This window comes from Gasterosteus aculeatus, chromosome 1, assembly GCF_964276395.1.
Source record: "Gasterosteus aculeatus chromosome 1, fGasAcu3.hap1.1, whole genome shotgun sequence".
NCBI classification, from domain to species: domain Eukaryota; kingdom Metazoa; phylum Chordata; class Actinopteri; order Perciformes; family Gasterosteidae; genus Gasterosteus; species Gasterosteus aculeatus.
This window is the reverse complement of record NC_135688.1, coordinates 28421895-28445506: the sequence shown is the minus strand read 5'-3', so window position 1 is coordinate 28445506 and position 23612 is coordinate 28421895. Positions and strand designations below refer to the sequence as shown.

The window sequence follows — 23612 nt, the reverse complement described above, 5'->3', positions numbered from 1 at the left end:
CGTCGGGCGGCGGCACAACTGTAGGCGTTGACGAATGTTTTAACGCCATGCGGCCCTCTTCGGGAGCAAATTGGCCTCCCCGAGGAAGCATGATTTTAACAAAACCGAAAAGAAACGGCAAACGCTGCGGCCTAATGGGATGAATGTCCTAATTGGGACGCTTTTTGGAGAGATGGTATTCGGCGAGCACGCTTGCACACGTAAATTAGCCCCTAGCTTCACATCATCTGAAGAATTTTGTGTTGCTTTGTCTGGTTTCACTGCCCTAATGCTTATCTTGTGGTCCCCACTCTCTCTCGTGTTTAGATTAATCCACTGAAAAAGAACGGCAGCCTGTGCTTTGGTATGAATTTTAAAATACGTGTTTATTTATATGTACTAAATGCATCGGTATCATCCTATAAAGAGAAAACGGGGAGCATCTTGCCTGGAGCTGAAACCAGGTGAGTGAACCAACCTACAGTGTTATGAAAAGCACACTGTAACATAATGAGGTCGTTAGTGGAACACTTCAAAATAAAATCATTACAGTTACCAAAAACTATTCAGAGGAGCAAGTTGTATTACTACGTGTCGTCCGTACAGGTGATGCCTTTAAGCTACACGCTTGAACAGTTGAGACAGTATTTTATTTTGGGGGCTGACATCGTGGGCTTTGACTTTGAAGTCCCAATCACAACATTCCTGGGGTCGTTTCAGCGGGCTCGCTCCGACTCGACGCCCTTTGGTGCCGAGGGATGCGGCGCCTGCGATGCGTGCGCATCACGTCAGAGCTGGAGAAGTTGGTCAAGGTGGCAGGATTACGCAGCACAGTACCGGATGTCGTCCAATTGTACCCTCAAAATAAAATAATATATAACACGGTATTGTTTTATCTCAATGAATATGAGATATTATTTTGTTGCGATTCAAAGTGATGAATACATTATGCCTTTCAAACGATGTATTGTTCCGAACAGTATACGTTTGTAGAATGTTGTACGTTTTTTGATGTTGTCTTAAAATCTTTAAAATGACAATGTAGCAACTCAAACACATTAAATAGAATTAGTAAAATGCATCCTATAATAGCCCAAAAGGTGTTTCCTAAAATTTCCTAAAAAGTCCACAGCTTTGAAAGTTCACAACAGACAGACTGGGAAGAAAAATAAATGACATACAATTGTGTTGGACGGGTCACCAATAAAAACTACTTCGTTATGAGAGCGACCTGAGCTCGGGGCGCATTAGTGCAAAGTAACGCCACACGCGAAACGACCGGCTTCACAGCACGAAACAAACACGACCTTTATTCTGAATGCCGCGACCGGAAACGGCGACTTAACTCGGCTTCCTGCAAACACACAGCGTCTCCTGGCGAACATGGCGGCAACTTGACAACGGCAGCGAGATGAAGACGGCGAGGGCTTGAAAAGGAAAAAGAGGTCCGTACCAGGCTGTAGGCCCCTCCGCCGACACAAAGGCAGACCGCTTCGCCATGTTGGAGGAGGATAGCGCCCTTGTCCCTGCTCGACCGAGGCCGGGGAAAACGTAAAACGCGTCGGTGAGTGTTTCTAAAAACGGAGTCGGGGGCTACGCAGAGGAGCGGAGCGGCGCGGCGCGGAGCTCGGGGCGGGCAGGGGAGGGACGGCGGCTGTCGCCGGTCAGCCATGGAGGATGCGGCCCGTGGTCGCCAGCGACTGATTTCCCATCCGGCCCACGCTCATTTTAATGGGAATTACCGCTGAACGCGAAGGCAAGCCGGGACGACCCACCCGCCTGACATTCCGAGGGGCAAGGAAAACGCGAAGCAGACCCCCCCACCCCCACACGTCAATGACTGTTGCGGCAGAGGAGCCCCCACGGCGGAGTCGGCCGGTTCCCAAAATATGACCAGGGGTGCTGGGACGTGTTGGCAGCAAGAAGATGACGACGGCTTCCAAATCTGGCTAGAGCCCCCCCGCGACAACCAAAAGCCATTCACCGACTCCGAGCGGGTGCAGAGATGGCGACTGTCCTTGGCTTCCCTCCTGTTCCTCACCATCCTCCTCTCTGATCACCTGTGGTTCTGCGCCGAGGCCAAGCTGGCCCGGACCCGGGTCAAGTTCGCGTCCCCCCACCTCCTCTCCCCCCAGACCCACTCAGCACACAGCAGCCTCAGAGGAACCCCAGATGCTATTTTTATAGGAAACTCTACCAAACATGTGTGGCGTCTCGAAACTTGCCACCGGGATAGTTTGTCCAAGAACTGCTTCACCTTCGCAGACGCCGACCACTTGTGCGGGGGCCTTTCCGACAAAGCGGGGACGCCGCCGGCTGTAAATATGAGCGATTTGTACCTCTCCTTTTGTAACTCCTACTCTCTGCTGGACTTGTTCTACGGGTCGACGAGTCCGGACAATTTGAACTGCAGCCTCGACGTGCTCGGCGACGGCGACCCGGCCAGATGCAGCCTGTGCGTCCAGGCGTACCAGCGCTACGACCAGCACGCCCAGGAGAAGTACGAGGACTTCGAGCTGCTCACCCAGAAATACGAGCCGGGGGCTTATTCGGTGAGGACGTGCATGGAGCAGTGCAAGGTAGGCTGCAGAAAAAGGGAAATGGGGAGGGGGGGGTGGTGGCGGCCATCTGTTGATTTGGGCCCCGGATAGATGCCAGTTTCGGTCCTCCTCCTCCTCCTCCTGTCGCCATGGAGACGGATGACAGATTCAAGGAGACTCCCGGCTCCGGGCCTCATGTTCATTCATCTCCTCATTGTGTTTAGGCCCCATGCTAATGTGCAGATGGAGGCCCTGCTTGCTTGCTTGTGTGTGTGTGTGTGTGTTTTTTCTTCTGTTGTTCTTCTCCAGCATATCTTTAAACATCACCCCGTCCCCGGTGCTCTGCGCCGGTTCTCTGACACCGATGACCGTCCGATTAGCCGCCGTTAACCCGCTTTGGGGTTGTTAGACCCGCGCTGTTACACAAGCTTTCCTAGCCACGGCGTTTATGACCCCTTAATGAGCAGGAAGGAAGCTGTTGGCCTATGCAAACAACTCTGTGTGCGCGCGTGTGTGTGTCCTCATTGCCATGTGTGTTGTCGCAGTCCGCCAGGTGTTCATCATGGCCGCCCCCACTCCATATCGAGAGCGTTTCATTAAAGTCAAGAGGTGGTTTCCCAGCCTAATGTGGCAGAAGGCTTTCTTCAGCTGGACTTGTGTTTGCTGTGTGTGTGTGTGTGTGTGTGTGTGTGTTGTATTCATCAAACAATGATTCACTTGCTTTTATATTCTCTTTTTGGAATGCCGGCAAAGACAACACCGACTTTATTTCTTTTTTAGAGTAGGTGAGGAGAATCCCAGCAGAAAACATTTTTGACGGCACATTATAATTAATATAAACACTCACAAAAAAAGCGCCATCGTGGTTTAACATGTGTAGAGCCCAAAGCGGCAGTCATTTGACAGATAAATCACCAGCTATTCTCTGCTTCTCACATGTCGCTGTAAACTCGTAACTGTCGGGTCTTGGACTTTTGGGTTGTTCTAAGATGTCTCCCTGGGTTCTGGGGACTTTTTGGGGGACAATTACTGAATTAAACAACCACTCAATCAAGAGCAGCCCAAGTTACTGATACCTTCCATGAACCATCATCGCTGGAAGCTGAAACCACTCCCCTCCGACCCAGGTCCATGACTCATGTGGCGTTGGTAAAGCCTGACCCGGGCTGCTTCGGAGGTTAACTTCAAGGTTGGCCCCGCTGCCGGCGACGGACTATATGCAATCCGTGACGGCCTCCTCCAGCACGTTTATCAGCCGCTAATGGGAGCCCGGGCGTGTGACCTTCCTCCTCTTCCTCAGCGAGCTCACCTCTCGACACTCTGGGGGGGGGGTGTAAGACAGTCATCTGGCCACGCCGACTAATATCTTCCACAATGACCCCTCTCCCGTTGCGGCCGGCGCAGACTCGATGGAGCGACCATGTCCAGCTTGCGCTGACCTGACGGCTACCTGCGTTTTACGTGGAGCCCTCGGATGGATGTTTTTTTGTGTAAGTTGTGTCGGGATAAAGCGAGAGAGCGCCTCGCATTGAGCCGGGCGGTGTGTGAAAACACACACACCACAAACACATGGCTCACGGTCTCCTTGCTGGGAACCAGAGGAGGCTCTACAACACTTCAAGGGATGATAATTGACACGGCGAGCTGTGTTTTTTGTTTGTGCAGGTCCGCAGGTGGTGCTTTGATTCCTCTAGCCAGAGGTGAGGAATCAAAGAGCGGACGCGGCCGGTGGGCCGGTCCTTGCGATGACGTTCTCCTTGCGAGAGCCCACCGGTTCACCCGGGTGTATCTGCGGATCCATTCGTAATATTTAATGGTGATGAATATGAAAGCGACCTAGGTGGGCCAAAACAAAACCCCACAACCCTAGTTTATGGTAAAGCAAAGTTGTTGTTTTTTGTCTATCAATTAATCCGAGGGACCACGGGTCCTTTTAGCAGTTTAATCCGGCCCGGTTGGGGATGGAACAGGTGGGTCAGGCCTTCCCACCAGAAACGAGGCGTTTTGAGGGCCCTTCCGATCTCACACCAAAATATTGGCGCATTCTTTCGCTCGCCATCGCCGATCTGTTTGACAACACCCTACCCTGCTTCTTCTCTCTCTGCAGCCACAGTGTTGTGAAACAATTTCAAACCAACCACTGATGAGCATGAGCACCTCCTCAAACACTCACTGACTCGCTCTCTCACTCTTGTCTCTCTCACGCTCCAGGTCCAATTGAATGTCTAATCTTAGCTGGTGTTTTGTGAGAGTGGAAAGGAGGACAGTGTCCTCCGCGTCCTACTCTCTTCAGATGCTTGTGAAACCGCACACATCTGCATTGATCCGAGCTCCTCTTGAGCCGGAGGGACGGGTGGCGGCAATACCGAGAGGTTGATCCTTATCGATTCGCGCCGAGCCCCTCTGCCATCTCTCGTCCTTCATCCCAGAGCGCAACGCTCCTGCAGCCAATATAGGGCAGTGAAGACATCATGTCACTATCTGAGCCTGTTTGATTGGGCCAAGGACCTGTGTGTGTGTGTGTGTGTGTGTGTGTGTGTGTGTGTGTGTACAGTTTGTGTAGACCAAGCTGCCCTCTCCTCATCTGTTCCCTCACCATCTGAACAGTGGACAGTTACCATTCGCCAGTAAAGGATGTGTAGCAATGAGGATATTGGTTCTCAGTTGGCACTGAGTTTCGGGACAAACTTTAAACACAGATGGAACTTTGTGTAGTTTTCGGGTTTGAGCTGCACGTTCTGTTCTTTTTTTCCCTTCAAATAGTTTGGACTGAATTAATTAATTGGTGACTCCTGCGCCGTCACTTGTTCCAAATCAAATTTGTTTTCCTGACTTAATACCTGTAAAGCTAATAGCACGCCCACCGGCTGCTCTTATCTGTGTTTTGATGCCAGTTAGCGACATGGGCGACGTCCACAGTCTGTGATGTTAGCATTGCTGGCGTGCTACCATGCTGACTTTAGCATTTAGCCTTGAGCATCACAGTTCCTATAGCCTGAAATGTGCCCACCCCAACAAAAAATGAAAGTAATGTCCATCGGAGAGTGAAGATCCATTGACATAACTTGAAGTACATCTTAACATAGATTTTTAGCACTAGATTTTGATAAGTGTTCACAGACGTCATTGATTGTAGTCTAGATCGGAACAATCAGGTGTCACATCAGAGGGATTCGCTTTCATGTGGAGGACCAATATTCCCACTAGTCCTGTTTGGTAGTAGCTGTGTTCTTTGTATTCCAGTGTCTTGTGTACACAGCCAACCGATAGTGATTATAGCGGCTCTCCGGCTGGAGGGGGCTCACACGCGGGTAGCTTTGATTCGCGCGCCCTCCCCCCTCCGCTAATCCCCCTGTACTTGACAACAAGACATGGATACGCGCACTCTCTCATCACGTGCTAACAATTGTGCTTTATCTCCTCTGCAAGAAAATATGCTGTGATCACTCATGCCTTCATTTAATATAAAAAAGCTGCCTTTGTCAGCCTTTTATTCTTTACTCATATTATCCTTGTGCGCACTGATGAGCGACAGATTGTTGCATTGGGGCCACACGGTACTGCTTACACGTGTGATTTACACCCGCGGGGGGGTTGTGTGTGAACGCTGACCTTGGAGAGGGCTTCGAGATTTTTGGCCCACTCCGCGAGACTCCTTTTTTTTTATTTTTATGAATGGGCAGCTCCCTGAGCAGCATGCCAATGAGCCGGGGAGGAGAGCGAGCGAGAGGGAGAGGGAGAGGGAGAGAGGGGCGGGGGGGAGAGCGGGAGCTGCAGTGTACGGCAGCGCTTCCATGTTGTTTTAACTGTGAACGGGGAGGCTGATCAGATCACGCGAGATAACATGGGGGGGATTGAAAGTGGGTTAGCTGACTAATGGGCTTTGTTTAACCTCTGGCATTTCCATTATGGGTGCAATGTGAAGTCATTTCTGTGGCATACAGTAATGTTGTCAATCAAAGGTGGAAATCATAATTAAGGCCACGATGTCACTTAGGAAGGATTCCATCTATGGAACCGATGTTCCCATCAGCCACAGCTGTATTTTGTGTTTAGGGCTCATCGTGTTAGCGTTTTGAAGCCAGACAATAACCACTTTGCATCTGCTGAACATAATTTTAGCATGCTAACGTTAGCGTTCAGCTAAAAGTACCTCCTGTTTAGCCTCGCATAGCTTCCTAGCTTTTGGGTCACCATTTGGTTTGAAACTATTCCATGTATACATTTATTGTATTTTAAAAAATGGCTCTGTATTTTAAAGGACAGCTCCATCATTTTGGTCAAAATTCAATCTGCACTGTCTCTTTCCCATAATGCAACTCAAAGTCCCAACTTTGATGCATCACGGTGACAGAAATTGGGCTCGACACTTGACAAATCATTCATACTTTAACAATCTCAGCCACACAATTACTACTTATTATCATTTGAAATAAAATCTGTGTAGTTTCCCTTTGTTGCGTTTATCATGTCAAGTGCATAAAGCCCTGAAGAAAAAAAAAACACACCCACACGCAACTATTAAAATGACATCTTAATAAGTATAAATCATCTCGGGAGATGAATCAATTTCAGTTGCTGTTCTCTTAAGCACAACCAAAATATAATTTATAGTAAAAAGATTACTTTTAAGTTGTTTCACGCAGGACGCCCCCCCCCCCCGCTGGAGAAACACCTAAGGGTCAGTACCTTCATACCTTCATGCGCGTCAATTAGTTTTAACAGTGGTATTGTCTGCACAGGTATGTGGATGGATTATTTGTACAGGGGCAGGTATAAGCCTGAATGCATATCCCGTGTGCCGTATTCAACTAATGTAGAAGGAGCGCCGCGGAGGTTTTGTGACCTTGTTCGGGGAGGGACAGCGTTCTCCACGGCTGGTGGTATCCGATAAAAAGTGCTGACTACGCATTTCAGATTCCCTGGGGGCTGCCTCCAGATGATCACATCTAAATCCCTGCGCCACTTGGCACTAATGGGATTATCTGACTTCCCCTTACTCCCCGGTAAGGCTCCTCGCGCACCCTGTGTGCCCCCCCCCCCCCCCTCCAGTAAAAGCCTTTTTTTTTTTTTTCAAACCAGGTCTGCATGAACACAGTGGATAAGGTTAGAATCTCCTTTAAGCTTTGTGTGGCCCATTACGATGATTGAGGATGACGTTCCCGTGAAATGAATTGTCAGTCACTGAACATGCATTTTATTTATGAGAGCGCCGTGCGGCGCTTTGCCTCTTGCGCATTTCTTTCCATCGAACTTCTCATTGCCTGATAGACGGCTCTGCCGTATGCAATAAGTTGATTTGATCCAGTGTGACAGACTAATTCACTGCCCGACGTAAGATTTATAGGACAAAAAAGAACGATGAGGGGAAAACATCAGCCGGTGCAACAGTGTGGCTCATTGATGTTGTTGCACAGAAGAATAAAAATGCGAAATGACTTAAAATATATCGTCAGTTAAGCAAAACGTGAATCAGCGCCTCCTGGTTGTATTCCTCCGCCCCAGTCGGGTTTCAGTTTGGATCCAAAATGTCATTACATTTTTTGTGTGAAACAGTCATAGTTTGCATATGAATTCCTGACTTTCGGGCAAAAGCATTTTGTTGAGAAGTCACGGGGACCTTCGAGGAAATCCCTCCAGGCGAGTCCAAGAACAAAAACACGTCGAACCGATGTCACTGGTGGAAGTCGACTCAGGAGAGATTTTCTCTCGCGTTGGTGCACTATTTTTAACAGTGTCGTTGAGTCTGCTGAGAAAGCGCATTAGAAACAAAATCATTTATAAAACTACAAGTTTTATTTTTTATGTTCTGCAGTGTATACAGTGATCTCATCTTTGCCTCCCTGTTCTTTTCCCAGGATCTTTCAGCCGTATCGTACTAATAGTAATAAAATACCTCACGTCAGCTTGTAGCTGTGGTCCAAAGTACACTTTAGGAAAAACCTTTTTAAAACTTTCAGCCCGTTGACTTCTTGTGAACGCAGTATCTCCGGAGGGCCTCTTGATATTTAAATGTATTCAGATTTGGCACAAACGTCTTGGACTCAATGTTGAACCGATTAGAATTTGGTGCGAAAATGTCAAAGTTACTGTGACCTCACAAAACCCGTTCGGGGGCATAACTCAAGAAGACATACGAATTTCTTGGGGGGGGTTAGGTGGGACATACGTGGGTGTCATCTTCAAGTCCATTCACGGGTATTTACAAGTTCAGCTCTCCGTCCGAACCACGTGGTCAGCTCTTTACATGCCGGGGATGTACACAAATCCATATATGATGACGCAGAGATGCAGGTTGAACATGTACGACTTCATGCGTGTCGTATGCGTAGACACACACACGCATCCATATATGACGCTGCACAGGAAGAAGGCACGCAGGAACGCAGCCTCCATAAATACGGGGTCAACTGCGGGACCCTCTCAGAAACGGCGTGTGTCCCGGAGATATTGGCGAGGTTCTCCCACAGTCACAAGGCCACGATGCGAGGGGGGGGGTGGCGGCGCAGCATCGCGGGGAGCTCGTGGGCGGAATGGGACGCCTCTTGGCTGTATAGCTCTGACTGTCCTTGTATATTAATGATTCATTGCTGGAGAGCTTTCTTTTCCCTGAACATTTCTGAAGTGTGATCTAGCAGCCTGGCGTCTGAGAGAGTTCTCTTCATGCTGCTGCTGTCGTCTTGGCAGATCAACACTATTGAGTGTTACCGTCTTCCTGTTTCCGGAAGTAATGACAGAGACCCCCCCCCCCCCCCCTCCCCTCCTCTCCTAACCCCTGCCCCTTCTCGTACTCGGGCCGTGACCGATTCATGCTCACACTGACCGCCTTGCATACGGGCGGCCGTCTTGACCACAGCTATCTGCCTTCTATCACTCACACAATTATCTTTCACATTTTCTCCGCTTTCCAGTCTAATAAATCTCTGTGCTGATTGCTTGACCAACCCCCCCCCCCCCTCCCCCCCACACACACACAGCACCCCGGGCCTGTCATTCCTACACATTCCCTCTCTGTCATTACGGGCAACACTTGGCCTAGAATTATCGTCTTTCACGGTATTTAAACTCGGAGGGCGTCATGCGAATGTGTCAAGATGAGAGTGGGCATCTCCCATGTTGCGTAATACAACTTGAGTACTGTACTTCAGCACAACCCAATCTTTTTTAATTGTATGCCGCTTTATCTTCTCAAATCTGCTGAAATTGAAATATTTCCTCTCTTTTTACCACTTAACTCATTTCACAGCCATGGTTTCTAGTTTTGTATGCTTATGGAGCGGGGTCATATTATGTGACCATTTTTTCCAGCAACATTAACTTTCGCCTTTACAGGAAACAACGTATTGTTATTTTATGTCAAGGAAACAAAGCCATTTGTGTCATTTTAGGAAAATATCGTGAACTACATCTTTTCAGAAAACCTGTTATCCGTAATACCCACGGAAGTCACGGTACTGAAGTACGAATAAATCCTTGTTGTCTTCTGGAGGGAAGGGCCGTCTCCTTGGTGAAAGGTCCGGGTCATGTTAAGTCTGCCGTGGTTCTTGTGCATCAAACTCCGCATCTATCTGGGTTCATGCCGGTTGGAGGGGCAGTTCAGTCCATTTGTCTTCTAACGCAGAGCCACCCCGACTTGTTCAGCTTCCTCCCGGAGCTCAGATCCAGCTGAGAATTAAATCTTCAAACCTTTGGAGAAAGTGAGCCGCAGAGCTGGAGCTGTGCCAACAGGAAACCCCTCACAATCCCTGACCACAGCGCCGCTTCATCTACAGCGAGGTGAAGCCAAATCTGTCCCGATTAGCTGTCCCTCGCAGCACAGAGGGTCTTTGTTTGCACCCAACCTTTTTTTACTTAAGCTCACAGACATACACATTAAGGACTACGGCTTTTCTCAGAATCTACAAAACACGGCTCGGGGGGCGGGGGGGGGGGGGGGGGGGGGGCATGGCGGCCAATGGGCTTATCCTTCAGACGATCGACGTCCCACAATGCGGGGTGCTCAACGGGGGCGGGGAGGGGGTGCATTTCCAGTTAAAGGGTCGAGGGTTTTTTGGAAGCCTCTGGGGGGCCGTGTCAATACGATTGATGGGTCCCATTGTAAAAATGTGTCTCTTCGTGCTGCAGGCTGATCAGGCGCCGTGTGGATTTTTTTTTTGTGGATGAACCAATGCTCAATCCAGAAAATCTGTAAATAGATTACACAGAGTGGTACCCAACCACCGGTCCGAGGACCAGTACCGGTTCCGGGGCCATTTGGTATCGGGCCGCACAGACAGAACCAATGGAACCAATAACTTTAGATACATTTTTACATTTGACTGTTTTTTCTGAAAAATGTTTTATTTAAAAAAATCCCCCGATTCTCTCATATTGTTATATTGTACATAATGAAAATACAATAGCAGAATAAAAGAACGTTTTATTTTTCAGAATATTAAGTTAGGAATGTAAAAGAATATATCCTAAATAAATAAAACGATAAGTGCAAGGGAAAATTATATTCTATTCATTTTACATATAAATTATCGCAGCAGCAAAAATTATTTGCACATTTTCATATATTGTGCGATATGTCAATATATCAATTATCGCGACAGGCCTAGCGTCAGCCATATTTCATGCACCAAGGCCGCTCTGTGTTATATGGATGTTTGTTTTCATGCCCATTGTGTCTTTTTATTTCCTTGTGTTTATACGCCACGCTTTGAAAAACCTTTTTTAGAATATTTTCTAGCATGAGGCAAAAGGTTTGGGGACCGCTGACCTAGAGCGTTTTCATTTATCTGACAAAAGTCCTATTCTAAGCTGGAGTGACTAACAAATGCATTACACGTTGAAAAAGTTTGGGGATGTGCCCGCTGATATTTCCTTTTGTTGCTGAAGGGCAGCCACAAGCGGCGCATTGAAGAAGCTGAAACCTCGAGTGTAACAGCGGCACAAGCCCCGGAGGCCTGTCGATACCTTTTTATGGATCACTCATCAGGGCCTTTGTTTACTGTTACTGACGCACTTGCTTCTGAGAAACTGTTTGCTATGTGAGCGTGTAATTATATCCATTTGCACAATGAAAAGGTGCAATGGATTATTGGAAGAGGTAAAAAAGAGGTCTGTCTTTTTGAAGTGAAAATAATGTTCTGTCAAGTTAGAACCACAGCTGTTGTTTAATTGTGTTCATAAGAAAACAAGCAACATGTGCTAAATGTGGACATTGGATGGCTTTATTGCTTTTGCATTAGACATTGCATTGGATAAAATCCAGTGGCGGCTGGCCAATAGATCCACGGGGACTGAAGCAGTTTTACCAATTACTTTGTCTTCAGGGTTTGTCTCACAAGGCGACTATTCTTCCAAGACGACCCCACCCGAACTGGGTAACATCTCTCCTCCAAGACCCGTTTGAGAGAAGAACTTTGGCGGAGAAACTGTAGGGAAAAGGGTCCAGATCAGACTGGCGTGAAAGGGAAGCTGCACATGCAAAGCTTCTGTAGAGACGGCTACACGCGGACGGTTTGGCTTGCTGGATGCAGTCGTTCTAACGCGTGTTTTGATTCACATGCTTGTTTTTTTTAAATCAACTGGGACAGATCCAGCTTGGACAGATACGAGAGTAAAGGACATGACGCACTTGTTGGAAATAATAAGAACCCACAAGAACATCAGGACACACACGGAAAACTCCGTCAAGGTAACGTTAACGTTGCTACTCAGACACAGGATTGCGGTGAGGGAACACAAACAGGCACACACGTTCTATAAGATTCATTAGGAAGATTATATATAAATATATTTAGATTATGATCCCTTTTTATATATATATATATATATATCCCTTTTTCATGTTTGGAGACGGTTAAATTCTTATTGAAAGATGAATTTAGAGGATTGTGCATCTTGCAATTTTCTTGGCCAATCATGATTTAAAGAAAAATCTGATCTGTCTGTTTCAATTTCCATTTATAAGATCTAAAATTGACATGAGGGCTGCAGTCTACTGTCTCGAAACGTAGACAGTAAAGATGTAAAGCAACTTGATGTCCTTCAAACAACAGGATTTACTCATGCTTTTTGCCAACAAAGTTTTACTAGTTTACATATAACCTTGAATAGTGTCACTACTCTACTTTCGCACGATGGGAATAATTCATATCTTAATAAGACAAAAAGAATTGTACATGTCTTTAACGTTGTTCCGATTGTGTGTGTTTTGTGTGAAGGCACAAATGTTCTTCTAGTTCTTCTCCACCTTCGGGCCAACGCTCGCCACATTGTTATTCACAAAAAAGAAGAAGAGCGAAAACATCTTCGACTTGACCAGATTTTTCCTCCTCCGTCCTCAGAACCCTGTTTGACCCTCATTCTCCCAGTGCTGCACTTGTTGCCGGGACGTGACACAGCGGGCAAACAAGGATCGCACGGACATTGCAAACCACCTGATTCGATGAAAAACTCTGCCTCGGAGTGTCTTTTTCTAGCCAGCGCACGCACACACCTACACACGCACACAGACTCGCACGTGCACGCACGCCTGTAGCCGTTACATCACCGGGGGATGGAATGCGATAAGTACGGACATCAATGCAGGAGGGCAGACACGCCGTGTACACGTCCCTCTTCCTGACGGATTATCCCGGTATTGCGTCAGTGTGAGCGCATCAAAGTCCTGTCAACAACACGCTCCTTTTATGTTGTGTGTGTGTGTGGCATATAAAATTAATATATAGACCTGGTGAGTAAGTTTTTATTCCTGCACACTCAGGACATTAATTGCGCTGTGAGGAAAAAATAAGCAAAAAATCAGCCGGTCCAGGTAGTTTGTGAGTGGCAATGATCTGTGTCATTCAGCTCCTAGCTGGGGTCTCTCTCTGCAGCTGACTCATGTGTCTTTTATAGCCCGTCTCTCTCATTCCACTTTATAGCCTGTGTGTGTGTGTGTGTGTGTGTGTGTGTCCTCCTGAGATATATGAGTGATAATACTTAGCGGCGCGTTGAGTTAAAGTTGCAACAGACACCAGGAGCATTAAGCAGCACGAGGAGGGTCAACGACAATTGAAAGAAAATGAATAGTGAAAAACGTAAGTCCTAAAGACAATTGTATATATTGTGTCAAAAGGAAAATGTGTATTTGCATGCAGTATAAATGCACACCAACCGAAATGAACACACATATCTGGACAACGTCAAGCGGCATTATTATTTGCATGTTTAAAAACGTCAACATTACCTCTTCTTTCCATTTACCTGTACTTCGTCTACGCCTTTCTACTACTACACCTAACAAAATGTCTATTGCATTTTTTTATAGCCAGTTTGCATTCCTTCCTACATTAAGATGATGCTGGTCTTGCACCATCAGTATCTCTATCTGGGGAAATCAAACATTGCCTCTTTATCTGGTTGGTGCAGTTTTGTCCTCCCAGTAATCGGCGTCTGCGTTTTTGTTCCAGATAAATAAACTACAACTGCAAAGCAGTTTTTGTCAAATGACAACAAGGTGAAAGCTGAAAAACACTCTGGATACGAGAAGGAAAAAAGCAAAACGTTCATAAACGGTCGTTTAGAAAAGTGTTTCGGAGATTTTATGTTGACGCTGCTGCTTTTTTTCGGAGTCATTTCAGCTCGCCATTTTCCTCGCTGCGGTGGTCATTTTACAGGAGCGGGGCGGCGTGCCGCAAACCGCTGGAGGCCGGTAGGATGACCAAAGCTGACCTGCTTTTTGGAACGCAAAAGTCACGGGGGGGCGGCGGTTATCCACCCGAGCTGTGAGTTTCCCCCCTCAAGCCGAGCAGAGGTGATAAACGCTTCGTAGTACCTTAAGGGGTCTGTGGCATTTCTCTCTCCACTGGTTACTAATTTGTTTCCCATTGAGCGCCTCATAAAGCCTCAGCACATTATGAAATAGTGTCACCCTCACCCACCCAAACTCCAGCGTTTTCCTCTCTCGGATTGATTAATGCTACGTGACGAGCAGGAGTGTCCCCCCTCTCATCTCAGGTATCAGATGCACTTTTTTCCCTCCACCCTGCCAGTTTTTTTTATGTGTCCGGCAGGAACACAAAGTCCATGCAAGAAATCCGCTGCATGGTTGTTATTTCTGAAAGGACATTTTTTATTGTTCTTCTGTTGGGGGGGACAGGGTTTTGGTCCTGACTGGTTTATTTCACCACTGCAATATGGTGTCGTTGTTGCAGACGGCGCTGTCGCTTGTGTTGCCGAAAAACTTCTGTAGCTTCTTGTAAAGTCCATGTTTTGATTCAGACTGCGGAGATGTGCACTGATCTGTTCGTCGCTGTGTGTTTTCTACTGGAACCATGAAAGATATAAAGCCAACATCAGCTTTAACATTATAGGTTCTATAATGTGAAACAAACCGAACACGGTGTCTGTGTGTGTGGGAACTGCCGGTGACTGAGGTGTTTGGATAACAAAACAAATATATATATATATATATACTGTGTGGGTACCAGTGTTTACATTATCAGGGCTAACTAGCTCCCGCTTTGAGTGGAAGTACTGGCAGCTGCCACTCAAGCCCTGTAACCAACCACCACCAAGTTCCCGTGCTAGCAGCATCCACTCATGCTAACTAGCTCCCACTAGGTTATATAGTTAGTTGGGCTGGTTCGACTTTCTGATTGGAAGTACTAACTGCTTCCTAAAATATCTTATCCGGTTTTATCCAACAGCTGCCATTCTATACCATATTTTTTTGGCTTTCAGAAAATTGATTCAGTACAGGTGGATTCAGGAGGGAAGTCTGAGGTTTCGGCTTTGGAGTTAATTTACACAATATGAAGGAGAAATAAACTGCATAGTCCCAGTCGTTTATCTGGAGTTCTGAAGAGTATTTTCCCGACTGTGCATAAAGAAAATGAGAAGCAGTCCACAACTCGTCCTGCTTTCTGCTTCTTATATAATAGTAATAATCACCGTGGTGAAATTCAGATGCCAGCGCTGCTGACACTTATCTGCCAAAGCGTCAGCGTTTGAATCTTAATATTGTCTTGTTATTTTTAGGCTTTGAAAGATTTGCATGTAAGGCACCGGCATAAAGCATCTCGTTAGAATATCGTAAACACCACGATCACCTTAATTCCACCCTTCTGATTTGAGGATTGAGGAGGATTGAATTGCCGGCCCGAGGGGCTGAAAGTCAGCTGGGCGCATAAGAAAGACCCCCCAACCGGCCTGGTGTCGACATGGTCGGCAGCTTAGTGTCTCTCCGGTCGGCGTCTCCGGGCTTCAGCACATTGGTTGAAGCCGACCGAGCTGCGCGGCGACGGAGGCTCTTTAAGGCCCGGTTCCCGTTCACACTGATCACACATTAGGCTGATCAAATCAGACTCCGGCCTGCTTCCTGACTAACTCAATTTGCTCTTGTACGCTTCCCTTTTCACGCTGAGCGCACGTGCACAAACGGACCTGGCTGTGCGCTTAAATGTGTGCACACAAACAGCACACCGACAGAGAGCGGGGCAGCACCCATTGAGCTCTAATGAAAAGCAGAAAAAGCCGTTTCCTTGGCAACTGCCGGCACACATCTTCAGGAGGACCCAGGTTTCCCGTCTGGCTGGGCTCGTATTGTTTTGGTCCTCTTTTGATAGCCGCAGCATCCCCCCAGACGGATTATCTCATAGCTGGGAGGAATTTATGCTAAATCATCGTGAATTAAACACCCATTTGCGCAGACACAGCCGCAAACCTCCAACGATTACCACACTCGGTTATAAACGTCAGTGATCTGGGCGATTTTTATGGATTTTTTTGATTTTTTCATTATTCAACCCTGGACCACAAGATTTAGATGGAGACCGATCTCCCATCAAGGTTGTAAAAAAACTGTTTGTTTGTTTTTTTAAGGATGAGGGTTATTCTTGGAAACAGTCTGAAGGATTTAACCCCCTCAGCACAGCTCTCTCCTGCATCAGCAAGAATTCATAAGCGTCTGTAACACATTCGATTTTGCAAAGCTTTTGTGTCCACGCTGTTCTCATCACCACCATCGTAATCAAATTGGTATAATTATTATAATTGCCCGTGTGTTTGTTATCTTTGTATGGCGGTACACAAATCAGACCCCCATGTGATTTCTCAGCATTTGAAAACGGGAGGGATGTTTGAGGAGGGGCACATTCACCCTGTTCCAAGTCTGGTGGAGGTTCTGGGTGTATTTTAACACTGTGTTTACACAGTAAACTAAACTAATTGTTAGCTCTTTAGACTTGATTCAGTAACAGAATTGTTTCAAACAGACAGATTCCCTTGACAATATCCCATATTGTTACATACAGGACTTTCATTTTAATTTGCTCAAGTTCTCTTCCGACCGTGAACATTGATTCTCTACACAGAACCGTTTCTGGGTTGCCATGCGTGTGAAATCCCATCTGCTGAGTCTGATCAAACTGGAGGAAGCAGGTTTGCTGACATTAAAGTAGCACATTTAAAACTTTGATCAGGGTTATAACCCGAACCCTATTTAATTAAAAACATTTCATTTTCAAAGACACCGCTATTTGCTTCCCATCGAAATAATGCGTCCTGAGAGATGTTGCTGTTGTATGTGAAAATCTCACTCTGAAAGGTCATTATTCTCCCACTCTGTACTTACCTGATTGCCACTAATGCTTTGTTTTTGTCCCAGTTTCATGCCTTGTTGCACCCGTCTCCGATGTGTCAGGTATTCAATTGACTCTCTCTTGGAGCCCTCCATCACTTGATCTACAACTCACGTTGGCATGCTAACATGCTAACACGCTGTAGCCTCCCCAGGTGGTTACACAATACTGTGTGCTGACTTGCACCCAGAACTGAATTGAAGGTTTTGTCATGGTTCAGGCTTTCGTCCAACACCTCTGTTTTGTATTGCTTAGTCAAATTTGTAATTAACTGTCATTAGATTATTGTTTTTTTTGCTGCAATATGGTAATTTCATGATTAATTTAAAAGTTTCAACTGTGGAATGTTCCAGTACGTACTTTAATAACCATAATGGCACATAGCATTTTTTTTGTCGTATCGTCCGATCAAATCTTTTCATGTTCTTCTAACTCTTGCATCGGGTTGGGGGCGGTTTCGGCAGCAGGAGGGGGGGTTTTGGAGCACACAAAGTCCCCGTAGCGTGCCCTGGCTGTGCAAGAATGAGAACAAATCCAGACTCTGGTTCATTCTTGGTTTATTTTGCTTTTCCAAGCCCGAGGCCTTGGTCACCAGCTGCCTCCTTATGCACATACGTCTGTACATTTTGTATCACGTTCTGCTTCCCAGTCGACTGCAGCAGGCAGAACTCACAGGAGGGACTGAAATTTGAACTTGATGACGTGGGTTGGTGCTCGCTTTACCATCAATTGCGTGGTGCACCTGGTTGAAAGCCATCCATCCATCGAAGAAAGGCCTTTTTGGAGGTTTCAACCAACCCCCCGGATAGCTGTGTTGTATTGACCTGTATCGATATGTATTGTTCAGATATTTTTTTGCAAACAGGTCTCCAGTTCCTGACAACCACATGTGAGGATGTGGTGCCTTTCTTTCACTTATATTAGAGTGATTTAAACATTTTGGTGTTTTGAACCATTGGTCACACAAAACAAGACAAGTAGAAACGTCACCTTGGCCTGTAGGAATCGATTCATTTAGAAAATAGTTTCTTTCAGCCTTAGTTAAAGTGCTTTTAGGTTTTATTGTAAATCCATCCATTACCTGCTGCAGCCACTTCTCATAATCCGTATCCCACAAACAAGCAAAGGATCAGTCGCTATTTGACACACTTTACTTTCTTTCAGTTAATACTCTGCAGAAAGATTTTTTCAACGTCCCACAAGGTTCTGCTTTGAAGACTTTCCTTGGCTCATAACTCCTGAGCTTTCATTAAAGCATGAAGTGCAAATGCAATCCAATGTTTTAAATATAAATGCAATGACTTTTTACCCCAATGTGTTTGGACGTACGACTCAACAGATGCAGTTCTCAGACAGTTCATTATCATCATCTCTTCTCCTTCTTCTCCTCCTCCTTCCCCCTCAGACGGCCTACAAGCCCTGGCTGTGCGCTCAGTACTTCCCCACCACCCAGCTGTCCTGTCCGAGGAAGGTCCCGTGCCACCAGTACTGCCTGGAGGTCCAGCAGAGCTGTCCGTTCATCCTGCCGGACAACGACGACCTGATCCACGGCGGCAGCCCCAGCTTCATCTGCACAGGTTAAAGCCGGCCCTCTTTTGTGTACGCCAGTTATCAAATGTGTGTCTCCGTATGTTTGCTGGGGGACGGTGTTCCTCCAGGAAAAACAAAAAAACAACAACAGGCGAGGGGCGTCTCTGAAGGCTTTCTCATGACATCTAGTGGCGCATTTGAGCACAGGCCGAGCTCAGACATTTTGACAAACGCAGCGGCCTCTCTGTGTTTACTGCGGGTTGTGGAGTAGCGGTGAGCGAGGCCTCGTCACCATCATCACCACCACCACGCCGGTGTTTGCAGTCCAGTGAGACACCTGCGCCCCACGCAGTATGAGCTGAGAAATGATGTGAGGCGGTGGTGCAGTTCTTTCATTCTGCTGGATTGAGGGCAGTCGGACAGGAAGGACAGCAGGTCACTTTAACTCGCCCGTAGCAAGATGAATAATTAAGAAGATTCAGTTTTGTTCGCTTGCAAAACGTTTAAAAAAGGTGAAATCTGTCTTTTAGAGGTGGCCTGTATTTTAATTTTACTTTTGCTGTTTATTTATCTTCAATTATTTAAATAATCATTCATTGTTGGTATAATGTTGGTTTACATTCTCAAAACAACAAGAGTCTGACATTCGGGGGCGTTTCTAGGATTCAAAGTTGGCAGTGGTATGTCGGCGGCAGTGTCCGTGGTTTCAGACGGTTCTTGGATTCGTTCGGAGAGAGTGGGACTTTGCTCTGTACTTTCGCTTGCATTCAGTGTATGATAACACACAGGAGACAACATTTATGTCATGGTCATGGTGATATTTGGCAACACAAATATGAACTTTGACTCGACATGAAGATAATGTAGATAATGTAGTTTCGGCTATGCCTCGTAGCCCAGGCCTGACAATAAATGCTGACACATAAAGAGAAATGATTAAAAAAACTCCTGTGGTTTCCTTCTAGACCTGTAGACCACTGACCTCCATCATACTGGCTCCTCCTGCTCCTCTCTCTCATCTGAGTCTCCTAAAGAATAAATACAATAAAATACATTTTACAAACAGTCAATATTTGTGCATTTAAAATATGAAATATACCCAGTAACATTTCAGATAAGATATTTGCCTAAAATATAAGCTTTTCCTGCACGTCCTCTCCATGCATGTCTCAGCTGGGCTCGGGCCAGCCCCAAAAAGGGCGGGTCTAAGAAGCAGTTTAGCCAATTACTGATTAAAGATAAAGCTAAATATCATTTCAATAGATTGAGCCTGGGACCAGCGTAGGGCCGGCTCAGCCCTGGTGAAAGCGAAGCAGCACATACGAAGCTTCTGCAGATTCTGCTACACCCTAAAGGTTTAGCTAGCTGGAGGCAGTCGTGCCAACGCTGTGTTTTGCTTCCCATGCTTGCTTTTTAAATCAACGGGGACAGAATCCAGCGCGGACAGATACGGGAGTAAGGGACATGAAGCACTTTTTGGAAAAAAAATATTAAAAACTGACTCAACTCCTTGTTGACGAACGTTATAATCCTGGCTGTTGTCAACGAGAGACGTTGCTTGGCAGAGTAAAAGAAGCCGGTGCGGCCTCCCCAAGGTCCTAGTGCCCAGGGATTATGTCATAAAGTATAACCATAGGCTATCCATCCATCCATCCATTGTCAGACCGCTTATCCTGCACACAGGGTCGCGGGGGGGCTGGATTCCATCCCAGCCAACTTCGGGCGATAGACAGGGTACATCCTGGATTGGTCGCCAGCCAATCGCAGGGCAACACAGAGACAGACAACCATTCACACTCACACAACTACGGGCAATTTAAAGTCCCCAATTAACCTGATCCCCATAGGCTATTGGATTGTAATTTGAAGGGGGTGAAAACATACACACCAGAGACCACCCACACATGTAGCATGTTAAGAGATATAAATAACTTGTCCATGTGAGAAACATATTTAAATAACCTCCCTAAAAGCACCTTGAAACCTTAATATATAAAATATACTATACATTTTCTGTCTCTCTCTATAACATGTTGCCTCTCCCTCTCAGGGATCCTGGCAGATCATCTATCAGACGGCGAGGCGGAGTGCTGCGACGTACGATGGGACCCCAAAATGGACAGCCCCTCAGGCGGGACACTAAAAAGGACTGCCTCCTCCTGCCAGCCCGAAGGGGCCTCGGTCACCTCCGCCGCCACACCGAGACTGTGCAGCGGGCGACTGAAGATTTGCCTGCTGGCCCTCGTCCTCCTACACACTGTCATCATCATCTCGGCCTCCCACAACGCCACGTTGGTGGGCGTGGTGGCCATTTTCTCGCCAGAGGAGAGCGCTTCTAACGAGGAGTGAACCTTTTTGACGTTGAATTAGATGCTCGCGGGGAGCGAGGCCGTTTTTTTATTTTATTTGCGGGGCTGCCGGAGAGCGCGCCTGGCGACGAAACGCACTGGAGTCGCCTCTACGATCTCGCACGCCAACGAACCATCAGCCACGGGGAGTGGGCGGGTTTGAAATGGAGCCGAAAGGTGCCGGGATCGGACGGCGACTGAACCGCCCCCCCACCCTCCAAAAAGGACTGACCTCTTGCCACTTAAAACCTGCTCATTGTTTCTAGCCAACCCAAATGTTTTTTTTTCTAGCATTACTTCCTTCTCTCCGCCCTCCCTTCCCCTCTCCGCCCTCCAGACGTTTCCCGCTTGTGTGGACGGGACGTTGAAGGGGGAAGAAAAAGGGGGACATTAATTTAAAGTGCTGCATACTCATTTTTTGATTATTTGTTTGTTGCATTTCTTTCAAATATATATTTTTTTTACATTTCAACCGTAGTTGCACTTGCTGCTCTCCATTACCTCGGAGGGGGTGTGGGTAGGTGGTTGCGGGGGGAAGGGCTTATCCATCATTCACGTGGGTCTCGTTCCTCTCTATAAACCAAAATGAGTGTGTGGTTCCTCTATGTTCTGAGCATTCAGCATCGTATTTTGTTCTGCTAGCCCCCCTCCCCCCCTCCCTCCCTCCCAAACACTCCCCTTAACGGCAGTACATGCCAACGCGTTTTAGGACCGTAAGTGCTCTGAGACCGGCTCGTTTATTCGCTCGATTGCCGGGGGCCAAAAGTCGCCATGCGGTGCTGCCGGACCGGAAACGGGCCTCTCTTCTGGCCTCTCTTCTGGCCTCTGAACGGTTCCGTTTACCTCGTGCACGGCGAGCGATCAGAGTGGGGGGAGGGGAATGGGAGGGGGAGAGTCGCCTGATGCCAAAACACCAGGGGCCTCATTTAATCAAGCACTCGGGGCGCTCGTTTCAACGGCCTTTTCACCCAGAAAGACTTCAGAACAGATATTCTTTAGTTTCACTTTCTTTAGGTTCAAACCAAATGCAACAGGTGTGATTGGCTCAACACCCCCTCCCCGCCCCAAAAAAGGACGTAGCTCAGCGACTACCGCGTGATACCCAGTAACCAGACTGTCGGCGCTCCACCTGCTGAGGAGGACGAGTGTTTGGGTTAAATGTTTAAATTCGTTCTTTCTCTGAGAAAGTAATTCCGATGTCGCACTCCGCCTGACACCCAGGGAATGAGCCCCGAGCAGATTTACGAGCTCGTCTTCTGTGATGGTTCTCGATCAATGAGGGCCGGATCTTTGAGTGCCTCTTTCTGCTGCGTGCGTCCGCTGAGGCCGATGGCGGAGAGGTACAGACACGTCAGTACTTCGGCCAATCAATCAGCCCGTTGACTCTTAAATACCCGGAGACGCGCTGACCCCTCCCTCCCCCTGCTATCCCCCACAGACTATAGCAAAGCGCTGTGTTAGCGTCGGAAGTGTGAGGAGTTTTCAAAGGGCTGATCTATCCAGTTTTGTTCAGTTTTTTTTTTTTAAATCAAAATCTTGCCATGGCGTGGGGGAATAAAAACAACTCTTGAGCGAGGAGCAAGATCGCGACAGGAACCCAAACGTTAAAATCTGATACCAAAAATGAAAGTCCCTTTACCGCAGCCATTTTTTGTTCTTTTTCTTCATTCCTGATGATCAGTCCAATCCAGATTGGAGTTTCACCTCAAAGCGGTTTCCCGGCAGTGACAGCGTGAGCCCTACGCTCGCGCCCCCCTGCCGAGTTTCTGCAACTTGTAGCCCCTCCCACCTCCATATCTTCGAACCCTCCCCTTTTCCGCGTGTTATGCTTCACGTGTCGTTCCGCTTCCGGTTTGTTTTCCCCGTCAAACCCCGGTGGCGAGAGGGACTTTCCCACCCGAAAACAGCGGCGGGTGTAACGGGCCCCCTCCGATCTCTAGCTGTTCACGATCTGAGTCCTGTGGATCTATGCAGATGAACCCCACCCAAAACTGACACCCACCCACCACCCTTTTCCTTTCTGTTGTAAATATGCCCCACCCTCACCGCTCCTCCCACTGTTCTCACTGTGTTTTCTGTTTGCCTCCTTGTTTTTTTTGTCTGTTTTTTGAGATTTTTTGCTGCATTTTTTTCTGTTGTCTAAAGCAGTGGTGTCAGTTGATGAGTAGGAATAAGTTGGATGTTAAAAAGATGAGATGAAGAGGTCTTGGAGAGAAATATTCTAAAAAAAAAGATATATTATAACAAAGCTTGAATTGAGAAAAGGGTTCAAATATAGAGAAAAAAAATTATGATAAAGTTGTCATATTGTCATACTAGAGATGCTTTAGTTTGCTAATTTACTTTCTTTTTTTTCTACAAAAGACTTGGATGAAATTATTTATAAAAATGCGTCCCACAAGTCATGATCTTTTTTGGACGTAAAACAAATACATTTATTAACATTTTGTTCAAAAGAAAATAAATATAAATTATGTTAAACATTACTGGTGTTTGTGCTTTTTTCCCTTGTTGAGTATCTTACATCGATAGTAACAGAAACAAAAGCAGTATTATGTCAATAAAAAATACATAATTAAAATAATAATTCATAATCATGT

The 23612-nt window shown here is 46.8% G+C and overlaps 1 protein-coding gene across 1 annotated transcript; it reads left to right on the top strand.

The window, feature by feature from the left end:
• Positions 1–1164: 1164 nt before the first annotated feature.
• LOC120825679 (NALCN channel auxiliary factor 1) lies at positions 1165–23498 on the top strand. The gene is made up of 3 exons (XM_040187433.2): positions 1165–2558; positions 18540–18711; positions 20715–23498. Exons 1-3 carry the CDS (start codon positions 1869–1871, stop codon positions 21011–21013), a joined length of 1161 nt encoding a protein of 386 aa, XP_040043367.1. The 5' UTR covers positions 1165–1868; the 3' UTR covers positions 21014–23498.
• The last annotated feature ends 114 nt before the right edge of the window (positions 23499–23612 follow it).